The sequence below is a fragment of the Malania oleifera genome, chromosome 12 (genome assembly GCF_029873635.1).
Source record: "Malania oleifera isolate guangnan ecotype guangnan chromosome 12, ASM2987363v1, whole genome shotgun sequence".
Classification (NCBI taxonomy): domain Eukaryota; kingdom Viridiplantae; phylum Streptophyta; class Magnoliopsida; order Santalales; family Ximeniaceae; genus Malania; species Malania oleifera.
Window position 1 is genome coordinate 12125323 of NC_080428.1, and position 22244 is coordinate 12147566.

A 22244-nucleotide genomic window follows, 5' to 3' on the forward strand; every position below is an offset into this window, starting at 1 on the left:
GAGGCAAGAACCCCAATTGTACCTGAATGAGCCACAGTAGCACTAGATGTAGAAGACTAAGTTTGGAATTGTTGAATCATGCAAAAAGAGAGATTGTGCAACTCCTCTCAAGACAAGGTGGATGATACTCAACTCTTCAATGGACTGGCTAAGTATGTTTGAAGTGTCAATAGTAGAATTGACCTATTCGCTCGAGCTGGTTTCCCAAAAAGATTCCAACTGTGATCAATGGTATGATTTCCCTTGGCAAAATGTGTGCAAATGCAAGAATTTCCTCAACAAACTCCTTGTCGTGATACATAATCGCTGCCATGACCACAGTCCAAACCGTCCTCCAAAACTTCCCCTACTAATCCATGGCTGACTTATCGCCGGAGGGATCTTAAGAAGTCAGGCAACACACACTATCACAAACAGCACTTTCAGGACTTCAAAAACAGAACTTACAACACTTCAAAATCCCCAAAATCCAAAACTTCAATAGGCAGTTATGACCACAGAACTAGCTTACAATATCCTAGGAGGAATTACTCAAACCACCAAGAACAGGGCAGACCACAGCAAAGTACTGCGGGCATTTAAGAAAAAATTTTACAGCAGCTCCAGGCCTTATGGCTGGCAGCACAGGAAATAAATATTTGAATGCCAATCGAAACCAGTCAGCAATTGAAACAAGATTGCAAGCAATCAATTGCAAACGCACATCATAAAAATAAAAAATTAAAATAAAATAAAATAAAATAAAAAAGAGAGCAACATCAGCAAACCACAGAGTGCTAGAGGAACAGTACCAGCAGCAGCGTACTAGAAACAGAATATAACTGACTTCACATCAGCATGAAAACACACAGCTTCCTGCCAAGGAAGCTGCAGAACCTAACCCAAAAAGGAATAGAAGAAATCGAAAGAATATTGCCAAAACCAGAAAACCTACATAACCAAACCATCAGCAAGAATAACCTTAAGAGTGTTAAATAGTGGGGTTAAAGGATTCAAACAAATTAGGACTACCTGTCATATGGAAGGAGGCACCAGAATCTATAACCCAACCTTGAGGAGGATGAAGAGGCAAGAAACCTGGTTGTACCTAATTGGGCCACAATAACACTTAATGTAAAAGACCAAGTTTGGAGATTTTGAATCATGAAAAAAATATCATTGAACTCCTATCAGGACGCAGTAGATGATGTATTCAACTCCCCAGTGGAGTGGCTAGGTGCATTTGAAGTGTCAATAGTAGATTTGCCCTTCACAAGAGACTTATGGCCGAAGTTGGTTTCCCAAGGAGATTCCAACAGCAATCCCTTGCCACAATGTGTGCAAATGCGAAAATTGCCACGACGAGTCCCTTGTCCTAACACAATCACTGCAACGACCAGTTTAAACCTTGCCCTTGTCCTCCAAAACTTCCCCTACTACAGTTCGAGGCAATATCCATGGCAGAATTATCACAGGAAGGATCTTGAGAAGAAATCAGGCAGCACACCCTAGCACAAAAGCACTTTCAGGACCTCCCAAAAATAAATAAATAAATAAATTACAGCACTTCAGACCATCCAAAATCCAGAACTTCAAGAGGCAGCTATGACTATAGAACTGAGCTTCCAATACCCTAGGAGGAATTGCTAAACCACAATGAACAGGGCATGCCCCAGCAAAGTACTACAGGCATTTAGTAAACAACCTGGCAGCAGCTACAGGCATTATGGCTGGCAGCAACTGGAAACAAGTGGAGGCAAGAACAAAAAATTAAGTCTTTCAACACCAATCAAAACCAACCAGAAATCGATGCAAGATTGCAAGCAATCAATCACGAACACATGGCATCAAAATAGCATCATCAACAAACCACATCCAGAGTACAACTGATAGCAGCCAGTGGAACAGAGGAACAGCAACAGCAGCATACTAGAAACAGAGTATATCTGACTTCACATCAGCAAATCACCATCAAAACTCACAGCTTCCTGCCAAGAATTGTGCACAACCTAACCAAGAGGAAGGGTGTCCTAAACAAATCTCAAACCAACCAGAAAATTTGTTTTCAAGACTGATTAGGGTAGGGTAGGATAAGAAAAGAAAACGGAGGCCAACAAAAGCAGGAAATAAGATCAATGAACACCAATCAAAAACACCAGCGACTGATGCAAGATTGCAGCTATCAATAACGAACACACAGCATCATCAAGCCACAACAAACCAAAGAACAGCAACACAGCAACAGCAGTTACCAGAAACAGAGGGTCACACAGCAACAGCAGATACCAGAAACATAGCATCACCTCACATCAGCAAATCACCCTGAGCACACACAGCACCCTGGCAAGGTATGGCAAAACCAGGATGGAAAGTGGGCTTAAATGACTCCAGAAAATCAGATTTCTACACAAACAAAAAGCAAGGAAAAAAAAAATTATAAATAGCACATATTATCCCTAGTTTCATACGCTTGGAAAGAATGACCAGGCTCTGCTACATTGGTAGGATACTCTCTAATCCCGACCACACTATTGTGATTCTCCATTGTGTACATAAAACAGCTCTGACTGCTCCAAGGAAAGGCCTCTCCAACCAGTTTCAAAGCTGCTGTTGCCCCAGAAGTAAATATGCATCTGTAGTCTCTTGGTGATGCATTACAGTATTCAAGAACCTATACCAAACACAAGAAGCAATTCAAAATAACAGTAAACTAGATTAACAGTTCAATAAAAGAACAAAATCATCAACTGTCCACACAAAGATGCATGCATACAGAGAGATTCAGCCCAAAGCTAATTATGCACAAGCATTAATTCATCAATACCTAATTTTTAGAGAAATTTTCATCAATATCAGTACAGAAGTTTCAGAAAAAGCTTTATTCAAACACTTAAGAAGCATTATAGAACAAGTGAAAATAGATTCTCTAGGGATGAAACACCTAATATTAAGGCAGCTGAACACAACATATTACCTGTTGGCGGGCTTGTCTGACAATATCACTTGTTGCTGAACTCGAATCACTTTGGCTATCTAAATTTTGTTAAGCCCTACTACTTGATAAAGTTCAATTGTAACCCTTGATAAAATAAAAAATAATAATTTCCACAATTCTATATGAAAATGGCAGTGTCATACAATTTAGCACCATACCCATCTTCTTGGGATTTAATGATGGTTAAACCAAAGTGCTACGATAATTTCCAAATAATAATAACAAATTTATAATAATATTCATTCATCCAAAGTCAGAAAACATTATTAATCCAGTACAATTATAAAAGATTAATCAAACCCCAAAAGGTAGCAATCGCACTACCTTTAAATTTAAGACTTAAAAAGGCAGCCCTAAGATTCTTCTACACTACACAAGTTTAGCTGTTTAGCACATTCTTTTTTATTGCAAAAGAAATTATATTAGGAGGAAGAATAGAGAGATTTACAAACTAGGAGAGGATAATAAATCCTCAAATCAGAAAAATCAAAAGAAAACAAGAGAAGAAATACAAAAGGAAACACAAACAAAAGAAAACTAGCAAGCCCTAACTAAAAGAACCCCTCTTTAAGCCCTTCCTTTCCTAGTTATAGAGCTTAATCTTGTTAATTCCCCAAGAGCTTCAACTGCTTTAGGACATGTTATAAAGAAACTTTCCCAGCAGTGGAAAATAAAGTGGGATAAGTTGTTCAATAATGATAATAAGCTAGTTAAACATATGCTAAAGCTTGATATATATATTGTTGGCCAGCAACCTAATTCTTTCATGAGATGTCTAATAATAAAGGTTAGGCTTCTCTTGTTGGTGACTCCATGTGGTCTAAGCCCACCCCCCTCAACAAATTAAAAATGCCTATCTTACACTTGCACATATCTTTAGCAAGATTTTTTCTCAGACCTTGCAAAATTAATTAATATAGCAGTGTCATTTATCATTCCTTTAATGGATCTATATCTTAATTGCAAATGTTTTCACATCTAATTTGAATAAATGTGTCTACTTGAATCTATCATAACTCTACAACTACAAAGTATATAAATTGCACATCACTCACTATGGTCTTCAATTTCTACGAAATTGTTGAGACTTCCCCTTTCCACCACCCTCGAACCGAAATGGCAGTTGATTTCCATTTTACAAAATGTCCATTGATATCTCCATAAATCACTCGAAATTTCAACGAAATTTTTCCAAACTCTAACTATAAAATGAAATTTGTTTGAAATTCAAACTTGAGATCAAAACCTAAGCTGCAATCTATCCTCCCCTCCCCCCCCCCCCCCCACCCCTGACAAAATAAATGTCAAAAAAGAAATTTCGCTCTTTATTTATCTTGTTTTTTATTGAAAATAATATAAAAAGGGTATGAATAGCTTTCATACTTTTGAATAATAATAATTATTTGTATTTGCATTACTAATGAACTTCATCTATATTAATTGAATATGCTTAATATGATTATTATATTACAGTTATTGCACCTTAGCACTGCATATTTGTCCTTAATATATCTAGTTTATAATATTTTACAATCTGGCATTATTATTTCTATTAATAGTTTCTAAATTTTTTTTGTAGCAAAAGAAGAGAATTCATTGATAGATTAAGAATTTACATAGAGGAGAATATGACATCTCCCAATAAAACCTGGAACAATACAGAAGGAAAATCTAAGAACAACAAAGCAAAGAAAAGAAAATAAACAAAACCATAAGTCCCAAAATCAAACCAACAGATTGCTCCAATCTTGCTGAACTTCCAGAAAGATCACACCATTAAAATACCCAATTCAAACACACTACCATGAAGCCAAATAGTGAATCTTTTCCCAAACCAACAACCAATTCAACTCCTTTCCCAAAAAGATCAGTGCATTATGCTCCAACCATAACCTCCACAATACTGCAAGGAAACCACACTTCCATAATGCAGCCCTATCCTTCCTCCTACCAAAGCCCACAAATGAAATATCCAAAAGTTCCTCCACCAAATCTAGACAAACTCAACTTTCTCCCAGGATACCAAATAACTTGTTCTGAATTCTCCATGCAAAATCACAGTGCCAAAAAAAAAAAAAAGAGATGCAGTCTCTGAGAATTATTATAGCAAAGCACACAAACATCAAGAGAAAGTGCCTTCAACAGTCTCCTAATCTGCAACGAGTAACTAGTATTGATTCTATTAAGCACAAGCAACCAAGTAAAAGCCATAATTTTTGGGGTAACCTTGGCCTTCCAAATAATAGAATAAAGAGAAAAGGGAGGAATTATAGTGGATCAAGAACTCAAAAAAAGATTTGCAAGAGTATACCCCCAAATGGTCCAAGGACAAAGAACGAACATTCCTCACAGAGGAAAGATGACAACTATTCGATAAAATCAACAACAACGGCAGCTTAGCCAATTCTCTATCCTTAAAAGGTTTCCTAAAATGAAAATCCTAAGAAGCCAAAGGACTATCCAACTCACCTGAAAAGAATGAAATAACGCTATTCTCCCATAAGCTCCAACAAAGTAGACAAGAAAAAAAAAATGTGTATAAAACAGCATTCCCCAACCAAAGGTCTTTCCGAAAACGAATCTGAGAACCTCTTCCCACCACAAATATAGCATGAGGAGTGAATAAAGGATAAATCTGAGAGAGAGATCTCCAAATACTCTCAAAAGAACATCAAAAACTAACATTGGTGCCCCAACTATTCTCACTCACCCCGAATTTGCTTCTAATGACTCTATCCCAAAGGGAAGAATCCTTTAGGAGAAAATGCTACAACCATTTAGCTAAGAGAGCTTTTAGACACCAACTTCCAAGACCCAAACCACCCTCCATTTTAGACATGCACACCACATCCCAACTAATTAAAAGATCCATATAACCCTTGTCCAAACCGCAAGAAATCTCTTATAATCTTCTCAATCTTGCTAGCAATCCGCACAAGAATCTTAAAAATTGACAAGTACAACGGAATACTAGACAAACAAGCCTAAATAAGAGTGATCCTATCCCCAAGAGAGAAAAAAGCCCCCTCACAGCCATCAAAATGCTTCCCCACCCTTTCCACTACTGGGTTCCAAAAATCCACAAATATGGGGTTACCCCAAAAAATGACCCATAAATAAGTCAAAGGCCAATGAATAAACCACACCCCACCTTAGAAGCCCATTCCCTTGCATGCTCATTAGGCATATTAATACTTGTTAGACCACTATCCCCCATGTTAATCTTAAGCCCGGACACCCTCTCAAAGACATGAAGAAAATCCATTATACCCCTAGAAGAAAGGCTATGACCATCTAAAAAAATGGTGTCATCACCACACTAAAGATGAGAAACCACCACTCCCTCTCTCCCCACTGCCAACCCTTTAACCAGCCCCCTATCCACTGCTCTATCCACCATCCTACTCAAAACATCAGCTACAAAAACAAATGAAAAGGGGAAAGTCGATCACCTTGTCTAATGCCCCTCGAGACACTAAACCAAGACTTAGCTTCACCATTCACTATTACCAAAAACACACATTTGACATTCAACCCTTCATCCTCCGATGCCATCTCTCACCAAAACCTCTTCTCAAAAAGATTTTATCCAACTAACTACATTATAGGCCTTCTCAAAATCCAATTTAAAAATGAAACCCCTCTTCGTTCTCCTTCAAATACTTCAACCACTTCACTAGCTATCAAAATAGCATCACTATTTGTCTAACCCTATGAACGTGTTATAAGCACTAGAAATCGTCTTATCAAGTACGCTCATCCTATTAGTTAATACTTTAGCAATGATCTGATACACACTAGAAACTAGGCTAATTGATCTAACGTCCTCTATTTTAATAGATCTACTCTTCTCGGGCATCAAAGAAATAAATGTGGAATTAATGCTGTCACTGAAAACCTCATTCCCATAAAGTTCAATAAATATTTTAATCAAATCCCCTTTAACCACATCCTAACAATCCTTGGCAGGTGCCGAGGGGGTGTGGAAGCCATATTAAAACCATCCAGTCCAGATCCTTATCCCTCTCCATCCCAAAAACAACACCACTCACTTCCTCCCCATCAAAAGGTCTTTCTAACCAACTCATCTGACCTCCAGAAATGGGATTCCACTCTAACCCCTCAACCATCGGTCTACAAACAACCTCCTTAGAATACAGGCTTGAATAGAAATCAGTGATCTCAGAAGCAATCCAACTAGCATCAAGAATAATCCTATGCCTTCCCACATCCAACTCTCTAACATAATTCTGTTTCCTTTTCTCATTTACCAACCTACGAAAGAAACAAGAATTGCAATCACCCTCTTTGACCCATTTAAACTTGGTCTTTTGCCTCAAACTCCTCATTTCCTTAAAAAGCACCTCTTTCAGCTCATTCTTCAAGGAAATCCTTTTCACCTCCTCACTTTCCAAAAGGTTACGATCCTCTTTGTTCCTATCTAAAGAAGCCAACTCACCTAGAATGTTGGATTTTTCTAATTCTATGATCACCAAACACCTCCCTATTCTAAACTTCCAAATTCTCCTTCAAATGCTTTAGTTTCCTCATAAATATAAACCCTTCTCAGTGCCTCTGCATATCCTATCCCAAAGATTTCCTCACCAACAGCTCAAGAGTCACATGACCAAGCCACATATTTTCAAACCTAAAAGGAGTAGGACCCCAAGAAACCTTACTCAACTCCAACATAATAGGGAAATGATCAGGAAGTGAGCCTTGGTAAAACAGTTTAGGAGAGATTATAAAATTCGTCCTCCCACTCACTACAAAATAAGAACCTAACAAGCCTACTAGCCAATAGCCACTGCCCTAGCCCGCCCGCCTACCCACCCACCCCAATAGACCAAGTAAAAGTAGCATTACTCAAAAGGAGATCTCGCAATCTGCATTCCCTAATAAGCAAGTCAAAATGCTGCATGTTAGCTGTCAATCTACTCCCCCCATATTTCTTCCCCAAAAACCTTACTACATAAAATCACCACCCACGATCCATCTAGAGGAATAAGAGCCAAAAAAATAATAAAGCTCATCCCAAAAAGAACTCCTAAATGTTGGTCTAGAGGGGCCGTACACAAAAGGAACCCACCACTAACCCTCCCTTTCATTTCAACTGAAACAAAGAGCGGAAAAAACCCCATCAAACTCTATACCTTGGAAATAGAAAAAATATACCACAATGCAAGAATAGCTCCCGAAGCACCTTTGGAGGAATAATTGGTAAAAAGTCTCAATCCCTACAACGATCTCTCAAGTGCTCCTAACAACACCCCTCCCGCAATATATCATCGCTAGCTTAGTTCCCAACATCAGAACAGTATCGGGGAAAACCTAGTCAAAAACGTCATTGATCAAACTCTTCTTCCTAATAACCCCTAAACCTCTCACGATCCAACTAATAATCCTCATAAACTTACATGATTGCCACCCTTCCCAACCCTTTACAACCCCCATAATTAGTAGAGTAAGGTAGATTTTTTAACTCTTTCTGAACTTTCTTCTCCTTCCTCTAATAAGTTATTGGGCTTAAACCCAACCTCACCTCCTTGCCTACAAGATCTACTAGTTCCAAACAAGGTCATCAAGGAGTCATTGCGAGTCTTTATATTCTCTCTCTCCTCCCCCAAAGCTAAACCTAGAGGAATGCCTCCTAAAAAACTCCTCCCTTTGGCATAAGGTATCAAAACAAAGAAAAGATTGAATAGGAAAGGGAACAATACCTTTACTAGTTTTAGAGGAACTCAGATCCTCCACTGGACCAAGATCCAACATTGGAGAATCTCCCATTACAAAATTATCCCTCCTAATAACAGAAAAAAGGTATAGCCCAATTATCCACCAGAATGATATCGTGCTCAAGGTCTAAGGGCAAAGACCTCCCACTAATTAAGGCTTTCATCTGATCAAAATTGTGTTTAAGAAAATCTTACCTCCTTGCACAAGATCAGAGTTCAAATGCAGACAATATCTCTCCAGCTGCTGTGCATTCTTCACAAAAATTACATTTAGGCCCAAATCTTCCTTTACTTCCTCTCTGAAATTCCCTTCAAAAGCTGCAGCAGACCAACCTCTTATGCTAGTACAAAATCAGCTCTCAACTGGTCAACCAGCAATCACTTCTCAAACTCTCACATGCTACTCCAATCATCCTCCAAATGAAAAAGATGAATCATCCTCTAGTTGCCCTTTTGGCATAACCCACTAGTTCTCCAACAAATCTGAACATGAAGGAAGAATTGATTAATAGTATTCAATACTTCCATTCCATTACCAAGGGGTTTTGAGTTTCTTTGTACTTCACCAATATCATATATGGGGTTGGCTGAGAGTCTCTACATGTAACAATATTATCCTCCCTATTGGACAACAAAGCTTCATTAAGACTGCCTTCCTTTGATTTCAAAGCTTTCCTATGCTGTGCATCTAAACCTTCTCCTATTGTGTTGGCTTGAAGTATCTGCCCATGAGTTATGTCCATCTCACTTTGTTTTGAGAGACCCATTACCGTTGTCAGTTCTACCCAAAACCTTCAATCAGATGGGCTCGAAGCTCTAGCCATATCTAAAGTATGAGACTTTTTTATTTTCTACCCATTCATGTTCAATTTCCCTGATTCATTCAATAGGGACCTACAAGCTATAAGCCCATGCTTGCCCAATATACTATAAATAGAGGAGAGACCTATCATCATGATTAGGTCTTCCAATTTACACAATACTTCAACATGATATCAAAACAAAGCTTGATCAAAACCTAAACCATAAATGTCATAGCCTTTGCAAGAAAAACCTCTAACCTTATATGCTTTGCATCATTGCATGTTTGCATTGTAGGAGGGTCACCCACACCACCAAAGACTCAAAACAACTCTAGGAGTTCAAAACCGCAAGAATCCAAGTAGATTTTGAAAACCAAACCCACAGACTGTTGATCTAAACTCTCCTCCAATTTCATCATCGTAGAACCACTAACACATGCACCAATTGAAGGTCGACTCCTCCCACACCTTGCGTCACACATAAGGCTTTGTTAAGCATTGGTTTTTCTCCGACCTCTTCCCATATTCCTTCAATCCCTCTATACTCCATAATATCAAGTTGCAGGTCATGTTTTTTTCCTTTTCGAGGATCCAACCTTTTTTAGTCGTTCACTCATGTAACTTGGTTAATGATTGTTTGATAGCAAGTTTTATGTCAATTGTAACTGCCTTCCTCAAGGTTGTGGCATTGTTATGCTAGTTTGTTTGTGACTCATTAGTGGTTGTTACACTTGTTCCACTTGTTCCCCTTGTTTGTTGTTGTTCCATTAACTGTGTTCCTTGTTGGTCTTGTTTGGGAGTGCTTGGACGAAGTCCATGAATCTTATAAGTATGCTCCCTTCATCAATACCACAAATACCTACTAAAAAGTTGGATGGAATGAATTATGCGAAGTGATATAAGGTTGTCGAGATCTATTTAATGCTTAGGCAAATTAGAACACTTAGTTCAATTTTTCGAGTTGATGACAACAAAAGAAAAGATGTTTGGACTCGGGAAGATGCATTGATTGTCTTGGGAACTCAATGGAATATAAGATTCCATGCATGTGCATGAATCTGGATGTATGCAAGGAGATTTTAGATTGCGTCATGCTCTTATATACAAGTGACATTACATGTATGTACAATATAAACTTTCAACTGCAAGTGTCACGGAGTCTTTAACAAAGATAAAGCACATCCACAATGAACTCAACATCATGCAACCCATAACAGCCAATGTTCGTGAGATGAAAAAAGAGAGGGAGCATATGACAATCCTTCGAGTCCTAATAGGTTTGAAACCCAAATTTGAGGCAATCTTGGTCTCAGATTCTAGGTAGAGTTGAGTGGCCATCCTTTGATGATGTTTATTCTCATGTCCTTCATGTTTGCTCCCACACACATTCCATAGCCCTTGGTTCCAATTTTTAAACCTCTACCTCCAAGAAGACTGCTCTTGTTACAAGGTGGTTCAAGTGGTCATGGTGGAAGGCGTGGATGTGCTAGCAAGGTCTTAAATTTCAATTTCAACTAAAATTTCAAAGCTCCAAAAGTACAAAAGTTTCGACGAAAATTTTGGTTTCGATGTCAATATTTATTTTGATTTGAAAAATGATGGAAATTAGTAGTAAAGCATGGAATTCTTTTATGAAACTTTAGAAATGGTTACTAGACATAATAATGTAAGTTTTAGGACTAATATATTACAAATTAAATGCATCTATGTCGTGTATGAGATGCAATAGTTGTAATCTACTATGTGCATTAAACATATTAGTTATATAATATGTATTAAACATATTTGTAATATAATATGTATTACACATATTCAACTAGTATAAATGAAATTCATAAATCAATTAAATATTATTTATTATACAAATAAAGATAATTTAGACGTGAATGGTTAAATAAAATGTCGCTGTAAGTTTTATTTTTCATATAATTTCAAAAGCCTTTGTAATAATCTTTATTTCAATTGAAAAAATAAGATGAATTAAGATAGAAATTTCAATTTGCATCTAAATCTCACATTTGAATTCTAAGGAAATTTCATTCTATAGTTAAATTATTGTCAAGTTTCACTAAAATTTCGAGATTTAAATTTCGAATGATTCATTGGAATTTCGATTGAAATTATGCAAGATTGAAATTGATCGCCATTTCAATTACAAGAGTGATGGAAAGTTGAAATTTTTCCACTTTCAACAATTTCGTGGACATTTAAGACCATGTTGGAAGAGGCCCCCATACAAGTGCACTCTTTGTGGATGAGAAGGTCACATGGTATTGGGATCTTCATGGTAAACCGCCCTATGTCGCCAATGTAGCCACCACAAGTTCCACTCTTCTGAGCTCAACAAGTAGGGAGTGGTGTACTGTATCCATTTCAGAGAAAGAGTTAATCAAAGTTCCTGCAGCATCAAGCATCCCAACAAGCTTCCCGTTCTCTTGCTCATGTAGGTAACTCTAGTGCTTGTCTATCATCCAGTATTTCTCCCATATAGATTAAGCCACTACTGACCAGTATAACCAATTTATTTTCCAGCCTCCAATATTTTGAAAGCTTACCTCATGTTGCCTTGCTCATGGCTCCACTACTACCAAGGGAATAGGGATAAATCCCACTTCTTCAGTCTTACTTTTCCTGTTTTGTATGTTCCTAAATTCCCCTTTAATCTTGTGTTACTTTGCAAGATTAAAAAATCCACAAATCGTTCATTATCATTTTTCCTCATTCTGTTTCCTTCTATTGCTTGCAATACCACTACTATATCACCATAAATGCATTGTTGTATTGATCATCCTCCATTAGATGAGGTAAAACCATTTACAGTACACCCTTTCATGTTAGTTCATTCGGGTCTTAATCAAGCTTTGTCAAAGTTGATTTATCGATATTTTGTAGATGGCTTTATTTAATTAAGGACTGTTTAGAATTATTTCATGTCTTTTGTGCCTTTTGTTAAGCAACAAAGACTTAATTTTCACAATGATAATGCTAAGGAGTATTTCAGTACCCAACTTATATCTATATAAACAAGTCAAATATTCCATAATCTTGTACACACAGTCTGCAAAGAAAACAGAATTGTAAAGAGAAAAAATAGACATATCCTTGAAGTCAATCATACCCAATCATATGAATGTCCCTAAAGTGGGAGTGATGATGTGCTAGTTGCCTCCTCGATGTAGGACTAGAAGTGGCTATTTGGATGGATCATTTCAACCCAATTAGGAGGCCTATGTCAAAGAATAGGGTGAATGGTTAGTTGTTTAAGTATGTGTGTATAGTTTGCTTGTATTAGGACTATTTATGTTGGGGGCTTGTTTGTACTAATTGTGCACTCTAGGGGTATGCTCGAAACGTAATGTAGTTTTAGGGGTATGTATGTAATTTCATGTGTTTAGAGGCTTTCTTATAAATAGTGTGTGAAAGCCATGTAGGCAGTTGTTAATGAATTTGAATTGTTGAATTGAACGTGAATTTTCCCTAGGTATGTCCACTCCCCTCCCTTCCTTTTCCTTCTTCTCTTCTATGTCTTCTAAATTCTCCCATGGCTGCAGAAACTTGATGCTGCGCTTGCATCATTTGGTATTAGAGCCCAACTTGGATCTCCATTCTTCCATTTCAATCCTCCCATCATCCCCTTCCCTCTTCTCTTCTGCCCTGTTCTTCTCCCCCCTTTCTCTGCTAATTTTCTCAATTCTCTCAGAAATTGAGAAATTCCAGTCGTGTCCCCAAATCTCAAGCACCACCTTCCAGACCCCTTCTTGGCAACGCCACCCATCCCATCGAAAACAAACCCCCCCCCCCCCCCCCCCAAAAAAAACCCTTCCCCTCCAATTTTCATCGCCGTCCAACCACTGGAAGACACCCCACACGCTGGCCAAAATTTCTCCCACAGTTGGCACTTCGAAAACTCTCATCTCCTGTGCTTTTCTCATAACACTGCCACCACCAATAAACTCCTCATCCGCTGATCTCCCCTCAACCCAAGTTTCATTGTCGGAGATGCCTCACTGGCGGTGCACACACCCCACGTGTCGATGTTCTGCAACTGGGAAACTTCCAACTTTTTCTACAATTTCTAGTCTCATGAAAAATTACTTCAGCCATGAGATTTTAGATTTTCTCCACAAAATTTTGACCTGCAAGGAGATATTTTGTTGTCGACACAACATATTGCAAGCAAGCACGATAATTTTGGCACGAAACATTGAAATTGCTGCTACCAGCATCAAAAATCAGGTTTTTTTTGCTGCATTTGTGAGTTTTATTAGTAAATTTGTTTCATTTCTGTGTGATACTCCAGATTAAAGGTGACTTGAAGATTGTTCTTAAATAATTGAAAGTGTAGTTTGTAATTTGCTTCATATAATTGCATCATGGTGACCAATGTTGAATTTGTTTGCAAAGGGGGAATTGTTATCGCGTAGGGTACAGAATATGGAACATGCTTTGGAGACTATTACTGGTGCTTTGAATAGGCTACCAACCAAAGTTGCAAGGTAAAAGGCCCATGGCATTTCCTACCAAACAAGATGGTGGAATAGCTGTTGTCACTCATGCAGCACAAGTTGCCACTCACATTGAGGAGGACATGCAATGCAATCCTCCTAGAGCTACTTCAGCCCTTCGGTTTGAGAAAAGTACTAGTGGAGTTGTACAAGAGAAGACAGTTGAGCAATTGGGTCAAGGTGTTCAGATTAATACCTCTTGGAAGACTCCTAAGCATTCCAGAACAACTTCTAAGAGCCAACCATCACTCAAATGCTTTAAATGTCAAGGTTTTGGACATCGAACTGCACAATGTCCTAACCAATTCATGGCTGTTGCAGAAAAATAAGAAGAAGATGATGATGATACTCAAGTAGTGGAAGCTGAAATAGAAAACCCAAGTGACTTAGATGATGATGGCAATTTGAAAACTTGTTTAGTGCTTCGACATATGCTCTCTTCCCACAAGGTTAAAGAGACAAAGGATTGGAGGCGGACCAACATCTTTCAAAGTCAAGTGATACGTCAAAAACAGCTTTGTACTTTGGTTATTGATCCTGGCAATTGCACAAATGTAGTTTATGAAGAAGCTGTGAAGAAGTTAAATTTGGAAGTAGAGCCTCATCCCAAACAATACAAAATTGCTTGGGTGAATAATACCAACTTGAAGGTCCATGATCACTGCTTACTTACCTTCAAGATTGGTTCCATTATGGAGACAGTGCAATGTGATATTCTTCCTCTCAAAATTTGTCACATTCTTTCAGTCCGACCACGGTTAGTTGATAGGAAGGTGAAGCATGATGGATATGAGAATTCTTATTCCCTCTCCATTGACAAAAGAAGTATAAATTGATGTCATCATGAATTCTTCCACTCATCAAGTTGAAGTGTACCTTTCTTATGAAACGAGACGACTCTATTCATGGTGATAGACTCCTTGGTACTTTCAACAACTTAACAGAGTCAAATTCTTTTTGGAAGGAGGGAATTGATGTAGGAAGAGAAGTGGCTATTTGGATGGATCATTTCAACCCAATTAGAAGGCCTATGTCAAAGAATAGGGTGAATGGTTTATTGGGTCCAAAACCCAAAGGTGCTTAGATAGTTGTTTTAAGTATTTGTGTGTAGTTTGTTTGTATTAGGATTATTTATGTTGGGGACTTGTTTGTAGTAATTGCGTGTTTTAGGGGTATGTTTGTAATGTAATGTAGCTTTAGGGGTATGTGTGTAATTTCATGTGTTTATAGGCTTTCGTATAAATAGTGTATGAAAGCCATGATGTAGGCAGTTTTTAATGAATTTGAATTGTTGAATTGAACGTAAGTTTTCTCTTGGTATCTCCTCTCTCCTCCCTTCCCTTCCTTCATCTCTTCCATTTCTTCTAAATTCTTCCATGGCTACAAAACCTTGATGCTGCCCCTGCATCACTCCCTTTTATGAAGAGAATACCATCCCCTATTCTTGGCAATAATGTACCCATATTATGCTTTCTTCCTACGTGCTCCATTATTTTCTTCATCACCTCAGATAATTGTGTATCCTTTGTTCATCAGTTGACTCCAGGAGTGAATAAGTTGGATCCTCATGCTATGAAATGTATTTTTTTGGGCTACTCATGTACTCAAAAGGGATATTGTTGTTATGGTCCTACCTTGCATCATTGTTTTATTTCTACTGATGTTGTCTTCTTTTGAGTCTACATAATATACACCTCAAGCCCTATTGACCTCGATGAATCCCTTCCTCTATCTAGCCTTCCTAATTTTTGACTTTTTATCTCTACCAAGTCGTCCACTTACATCTTCATCTAGTTTGAATCTTTCTCATGCCTCAATCACCCTAATTTGCACTTGTATACAAGCAACAACTCAAGGGAGGAGAGCCCACTCTAGCTTCTACTACTATGCCTTAGGTTTCCTCATATGGTGTATTCAAAAAGGTAAACACACCTATATCCAACATCCAACTTTTAATTTCATGTGTTATGATATCTTGTCACTCTCATATTACAATTTTGTTTGTACCCTATATTGTGTTGCTCTTCCTAATCTACTCCTGAAGCCTTATCACATTTTGGGTGAAGGACTGCAATGGTTGAAGAGGTACGTGCATTACAGGATAATGACGCTTGGGAACTCGTACCACTTTAATTGGATGGTCGGTTGTTGCTAGGTGCATATCATGAAAGTTAATCTCTGTGGAGCACTTTGTCAATAAAGGATAGCCATGCATTACTCAGTGGCCCCGCTTTGTTGCTAAGATAACTATTGCAATAATAAATAAAACAAACTGAATGTTTAAGTAGACACTGAAGGACAACTTAACATCCCAATTATTTTTATAAAAAAATACTAAAAAAATATATATTTAACATCCCAATTATTTTTTAAAAAAAATACTAAAAGAAGGTATATAAATAAGCAAAATAATTTATTATCAAGGATTTTATCAAAATCTGTGATGAAATCCGTGAATACGGAGTTCGATTGTAATATGTATGCCAATCATATTATGCCAGAATGCAATAAGAATAGTCTAATCTAGCAACATGAAAACCTAGATCAAATATTGCAATAGTGTTTTTCCCTTTGTAGCAACAAAGGAAAATATAGTAGTTAAAAAAGTCAATAACTATTTGATATAAATTAAACAAAGTCAAATACTATTTACTCTAGCAAAACTAAAAAGCAAAAGGAAGAAGGGAAAATACATAAACTTGGATAACAATCAAGACCTAACATAATAAAAAAAAAAAAAATTAATCATGAGGAACCAAAGAAAAATTTATTAATTAGCAAATTAACCTACAACCAAAATGCCTTTATAATGTTGGCCAGTTTGTTCAATAATAATAATAATAAATTAATTAAACATAAAAATAAAAATAAAAAAGATTATGCAACTTGCCTGGGATTGCAGAACAAGCTGCTGTCTTTAAGGCACATTTGTATTTCAACTTACATACATTCGAAGAAGAGGAGGAGAAAAAACTAGGTGGGAGGACCATATAAATTTCCTCTTTGAGATCAACATGAAGAAATGCGTTTTTGACGTCCATTTGATGGAGTGGCCAGCCTTGGGAAGCAGCAATAGAAATAACCGTACGCACTGTAGTCATCTTGGCTACCGGAGCAAAAGTCTCCTCATGGTCCACCCTATACTCTTGCTTGTTCCCAAGGGCAACCAACCGTGCCTTATACCGGTACAAAGTTCCATCAGAGCGGAGCTTGATAGAGTAAACCCATTTACAACTGATGGCCTTAATATTAGACGAGCAAGGAACCACGTCCCATGTATCTTGGGGCGCCCAAAGTTCCTCATCCATCGCTGTCCGCCAACATTCATGTTTAACAGCCTCAAAAAAGCATGTAGGAATAGGAATAGAAGTTAAAGTAGCATTAAAACCATACCAATCAAGAGGGCGTGATACTCATGCAAAGCGTCGAGGACCAGGTGCAGGAGCCATGTCAGGCTCAGGAGGCGCAGACGGCATTGGATTAGATGCGAAGGAAGAGTCAAGCTCGAGAGAGGGCAAAGTCGGTAGACGTCAAGTATACACAGTTCCACGTTTGAACCGTTCAGGAAAAGGAGGCAATTCATCAAAACACGAAAGAACACTAAGCTCAGGCAAGGGCTCAACATGGGTAGAAAAGTAATATTGATTTTCAAAGAAAACAACATTACAGGAAGTACGAAATTTGTTAGAACTAGGATCATAGCAAACATAGCCTTTGTGAGAAATACTATAACCTATAAAGAAACATTTAACGGACTGAGCAGAAATTTTGTGACGATCATGAGAAGGTAAATGAACAAAACAAACACAACCAAAAGCATGCAAATTAAGATAGCTAGGATGCTAATGATGCAAACAAAAATAAGGAGAATCAAAATTCAAGACCTAAGAGTGCAATCTATTAATTAAGTAAATTGCGGTAGATAATGCCTCAACCCAAAATTTAGAAGGAACAAAGGACTCAAGCAATAAGGTGAGAACAACGTCCAATAGATGTGGGTTCTTACGTTCGGCCACCCCATTTTGCTGTGGGGTATTAGGACACGAGCGTTTAGACACAATGCCTTTGTGGTGTAAGAAATCATGAAACTCATGGGACATGTATTCCCCACTAGAATCAGACCGCAAAATCTTAATACCTATAGAAAATTGGGTCTCAATATATGCTACAAAGATCAGAAAAACAGACAAGACCTCAAATTTGGACCGAAGAAAATAGACCCAAATATATCGACTGAAATCATCAATGAATGTCACAAAATATTTGTATCAAACATGAGAAATTACAGGAGAAATACCCCAAACATCACTATGCACAAAATCAAAGCATTTTGAAGCACGACTACCATGAGAAGGAAATGAAAGAGTTTTACTTTTTCCAAGTTTGCATACCGAACAATCAAATGACAAAGCTTTAGAAACATGTTCTTTATTTCCTAATAGACCAGAACTTAACACATGAGACAAAACAACAGAGTTAGGTTGACCCGAATGTTTGTGCCATATTTCACTCTGAGAATTAACTGTCATACAAGCCAAAGATAAACTAGGAATGGAAAAGTGCAATGGAAAAAGTCTGCCAACTTTAGGCCCCTTCGCGAGTATCTTCCTCGAAACTTGATCCTGCACAAGAAAACCATCACGGGAGAAATGAACTTCACAGTTATTATCAACTAACAGGCCAATTGAGATAAGACTAGCAGAAAGTTCAGGAAATACATAAACATCTCTGAAAGAAGAATTAATATCCCCAACTTCATCAATAGCTAAATGACTCCCATTAGCTATTTGCATCTGGGATGAAGCGAACATTGCAAAGAGTGTCAGACAATTTAGTCATATGATTGGATGCAGCAGAATCAACAAGCCAAGATTGAGATGCAATAGTACCACCTTGGAGCCTTAAGGCAGAAAAGGCAGACATAATCATCTGCTGAACCATCTCTGGAGTAAGGGCAGATTGATCACTAGCTGTAGAAGAACCAGTAGAAGAAGAAGGACCAACCACAGCCTGATAGGCATGAGCTTGACGATTCTAGGGGCGAATAGGACATCCTTTGATAATATGGCCCTGCTTCTTGCAGTAATTGCAAGATTTCTTTGAACAGTGAGCAGCAATGCAATGTGCCTATACTCCTTGCAACTGAAGCATTGAACCTTTTGCATAACCCTACCCTTGCCTTTCCCATGAGCTGCATACGCAACGGCATTAGATGTCATTTTATCTTGCTGAAAAATGACTTGGGTTGCAAGACGCTGCTCCTCCCAAAATTAATTCTCTAAAACACACATCCAATAAAGGAGAAGGAACACGGTTCATCAAATTAGAGCGAGTTGCCTCGAATTCGGGCCGTATTTTTATCAAAAACTAGTCTCTCTTGCTCTGTTCTTGAACTTCCTGAACAGCGGAGAGAGATGCAGCTAGCACCTTAGCATAAACCATGTCAGCAAATTCACCCCATAAGGCCTGAAACGCAGAAAAATAATCTTGAATGGAGAGATCACCCCGAGTGTAATTGGCAATCTCATATTCCAACTGAAAACGTCGGGCTGTGTTGTCCTGATTATAAACTTTCTTCAAAAATTCCCACATACTTATAGCAGTCTAGTACGGCCTCAGATATAGGTCAATCTGAGGATCAACAGATCCTAAAATCCATGACATTACTCTAGCATCTTTGACCTTACACTGAATCAATTTAGGAAGTTCAGTTGGAGCTGGGTCACTACCATCAATATGGCCGCATAACTCCTTCCCCATAACAAATACGCAAGATTGAAATTCCCAAGTACCATAATTTTTACCCGTGAAGCACACACCACAAGAATCTGAGTTGGTAGTCATGCTGCCCGTAACACAACAATAAAAGACAAGACAAAAAATGCGAAAAACACCAACCAACAAAGCACAAACCAGCCCAACCCACAAAGCCCAATACAACCTAAAAACAATTGACTTAAAATAACCCCTCTTGCATAATACACTAGAAGCATGTCAAAACCAGTCCAACCAGCAAAGCCCAAACAGCCCAACACAAAGAAAACAAACCCAAAACAATTATATGCCCTAGAAAGAGAAGCAACCGTGTGTGCAATACAATATGTCCAGCACAACCAGCCACCCCAAATCAAGCCAACAGCCTCCAAGTATCACCGACAGCCACAAACTCCTCAGTCGTATGCAACACAGTCTATCGAGTACAACCAACCACCCCGATTCAAGCCGACAGCTTCCAGGTATCTCAAACAGCCACAAACTCACACCAGAATGTCTCTAAAGCACCACAATTATGCCCAGAAACTACCGACCACAAAATTCTCACAAGAATGTCTTGGCAACACCACAATGATGCCTAGACACTACCAATAGCCACAAAACTCGCACCACAATGAACCTCTAATGCCCAGAGATTCCTGAAACCAAAGAAAACTGCCTAAGGTGACTCAACAACCCTCACAATCACGAAAGAAATTGACCCAGAAAACCTAATTCAAGTTTTAGGCTCTGATACCATATCAATTGTATTGAATGTCTTCTTTGTGAGGGTTCTTCTCATTATATAGCAGCGTTTGAGCTAATTACATGGGAGTTACATGGCAGCTAATTACATGGAAGTTTCATGGCTGAATCTCAGCAATTACATCAATCCTGTCTAACTAAATAGGAAGCTAAAATATACAGCTAATCACAAGATATTTACAGCTATAATACAAGAATCATGCCATAAATAGATAGGCTAATTATGGCTTGATATAATTTGACTGATACCAATACCTCTAATGTCCATGAAGACAATACAGCATTAGGAACAAAAAATTGACCAACATAGTATTCACAAGGAAGTTTGAACATAAACTTCTGAACAATAAAATAATTACTCAATCAAACCATTTATAATGCAGCTAATTCAACTCAGTTCTCATATCCAAAATAATAAAACCTGTACATCAGGATACGGGGATTTCCATATACAGAAGTCGTCAGATCCTTAAAGATTGCTTCCATCTGTAACTCAGAGTATAGAGTGGCCCCAGCATGATCCAAGTACACAAGACCTACAATTCGCAATCCCCACGCAATCCATTAAGCCCCTGTTTAACTGTTCATAAAACGTAGCACAAGAAAGCAATATACCTACATACATACATACATACAGATGTGTGTGTGTGTGTATTGATTCCTAAAACTCTGTCTAGTCGTTCGGAAAACAAAAGTAAGGCTGGAAATCTTAGATTATTCATTGTTTGGCTTCCGGAAAAACAAAACTCAGCAATCCAGTAATACAACTAGTAAACAGCATCTAGCCTTCCCATTTCTTTTGTCTGGTTTGATCTCAGCTAGCAAGTACAACCATCCGCTACTGAATTTACATTTCTGTATTTTCTGGGAAAAGAACGAAAGATGTGAAAATAAGATGGAAGAAAGCTGACCGTCCAATCTCTTAAATTCGGAGGCTCGAATGTCGTCGATGGACTTTGGACCGTTGGGGTAGCCGTAATACCGACCGAACTCTTTAAGGAATTCTTGCTTATCAGCATTCATGATTGTTACCCCTCAAGCAGGGAGATGGAGAACTTGGGTTTCACAGAGACGGAGAGAGAGAGAGAGAGAGAGACGTAACGAAGTGAGCAGACGGTTGTCAGCACACCATCACGAGAGACCGAAGGGAGCAGGCGATTGCCGGCACAGCGTCACTATTCACACCTGTCAACACGACGCATCCCGAAGCCTGGGTTTTCAAAGGCGCGAGTAACACCTTTGAAAGTCAAAGTTAAAATCTCATGTGGTAATATTCCGAGTTTTTTCCGAATTTAATTTTAATTTAATTACAAATATTTTAAAAAAAGTTTGGGTTTAACTTGATTTCCACATTTGATTTGTCTCAAATAACACTGAACCATCCAGCACTTTTTTAAAGAAAAGTCCAGCGTCTTTTAAATTGGGAGAGTTTGCCGCCGCTGATACGTGGCGGTCAAAAAATGCTAATTCAAGTAATATTTTTTGTTCTGATATTTATTTTCTTCCTCCTTCCTCTTTCCCTCTACAATTCGCAAAGAAGACCGAGAACGAAAAAGAGAGCACAGAGGGAAAGACAATCTGATGAGGATTTGAACTTGCAAGCGACTATTGGGTTCGGATTGTACAATTCTAACGTTCTAAGACGAAGTAGGATCCAAACTTTGCGAATGTAGTATATAAAGAAAGAGATGAAATATGGTTTTTTGCA

General features: G+C 38.2%; 1 protein-coding gene across 2 annotated transcripts in view; it reads right to left on the reverse strand.

Moving 5' to 3' along the window:
* The window catches only part of LOC131145143 (molybdenum cofactor sulfurase), a 158012-nt gene extending 136253 nt beyond the window's left edge, over nucleotides 1-21759 (reverse strand). For both annotated transcript variants that reach the window (XM_058094244.1, XM_058094243.1), the window contains exons 1-4: nucleotides 21448-21759; nucleotides 20974-21072; nucleotides 2954-3012; nucleotides 2490-2650 (exon numbers count right to left, since the gene is read on the reverse strand). In XM_058094244.1, coding sequence (XP_057950227.1) covers nucleotides 2490-2650; nucleotides 2954-3012; nucleotides 20974-21072; nucleotides 21448-21559 — 431 coding nt within the window. In that variant the 5' untranslated portion in view covers nucleotides 21560-21759. The remainder of the gene's footprint in view (nucleotides 1-2489; nucleotides 2651-2953; nucleotides 3013-20973; nucleotides 21073-21447) is intronic.
* Nucleotides 21760-22244: the final 485 nt, after the last annotated feature.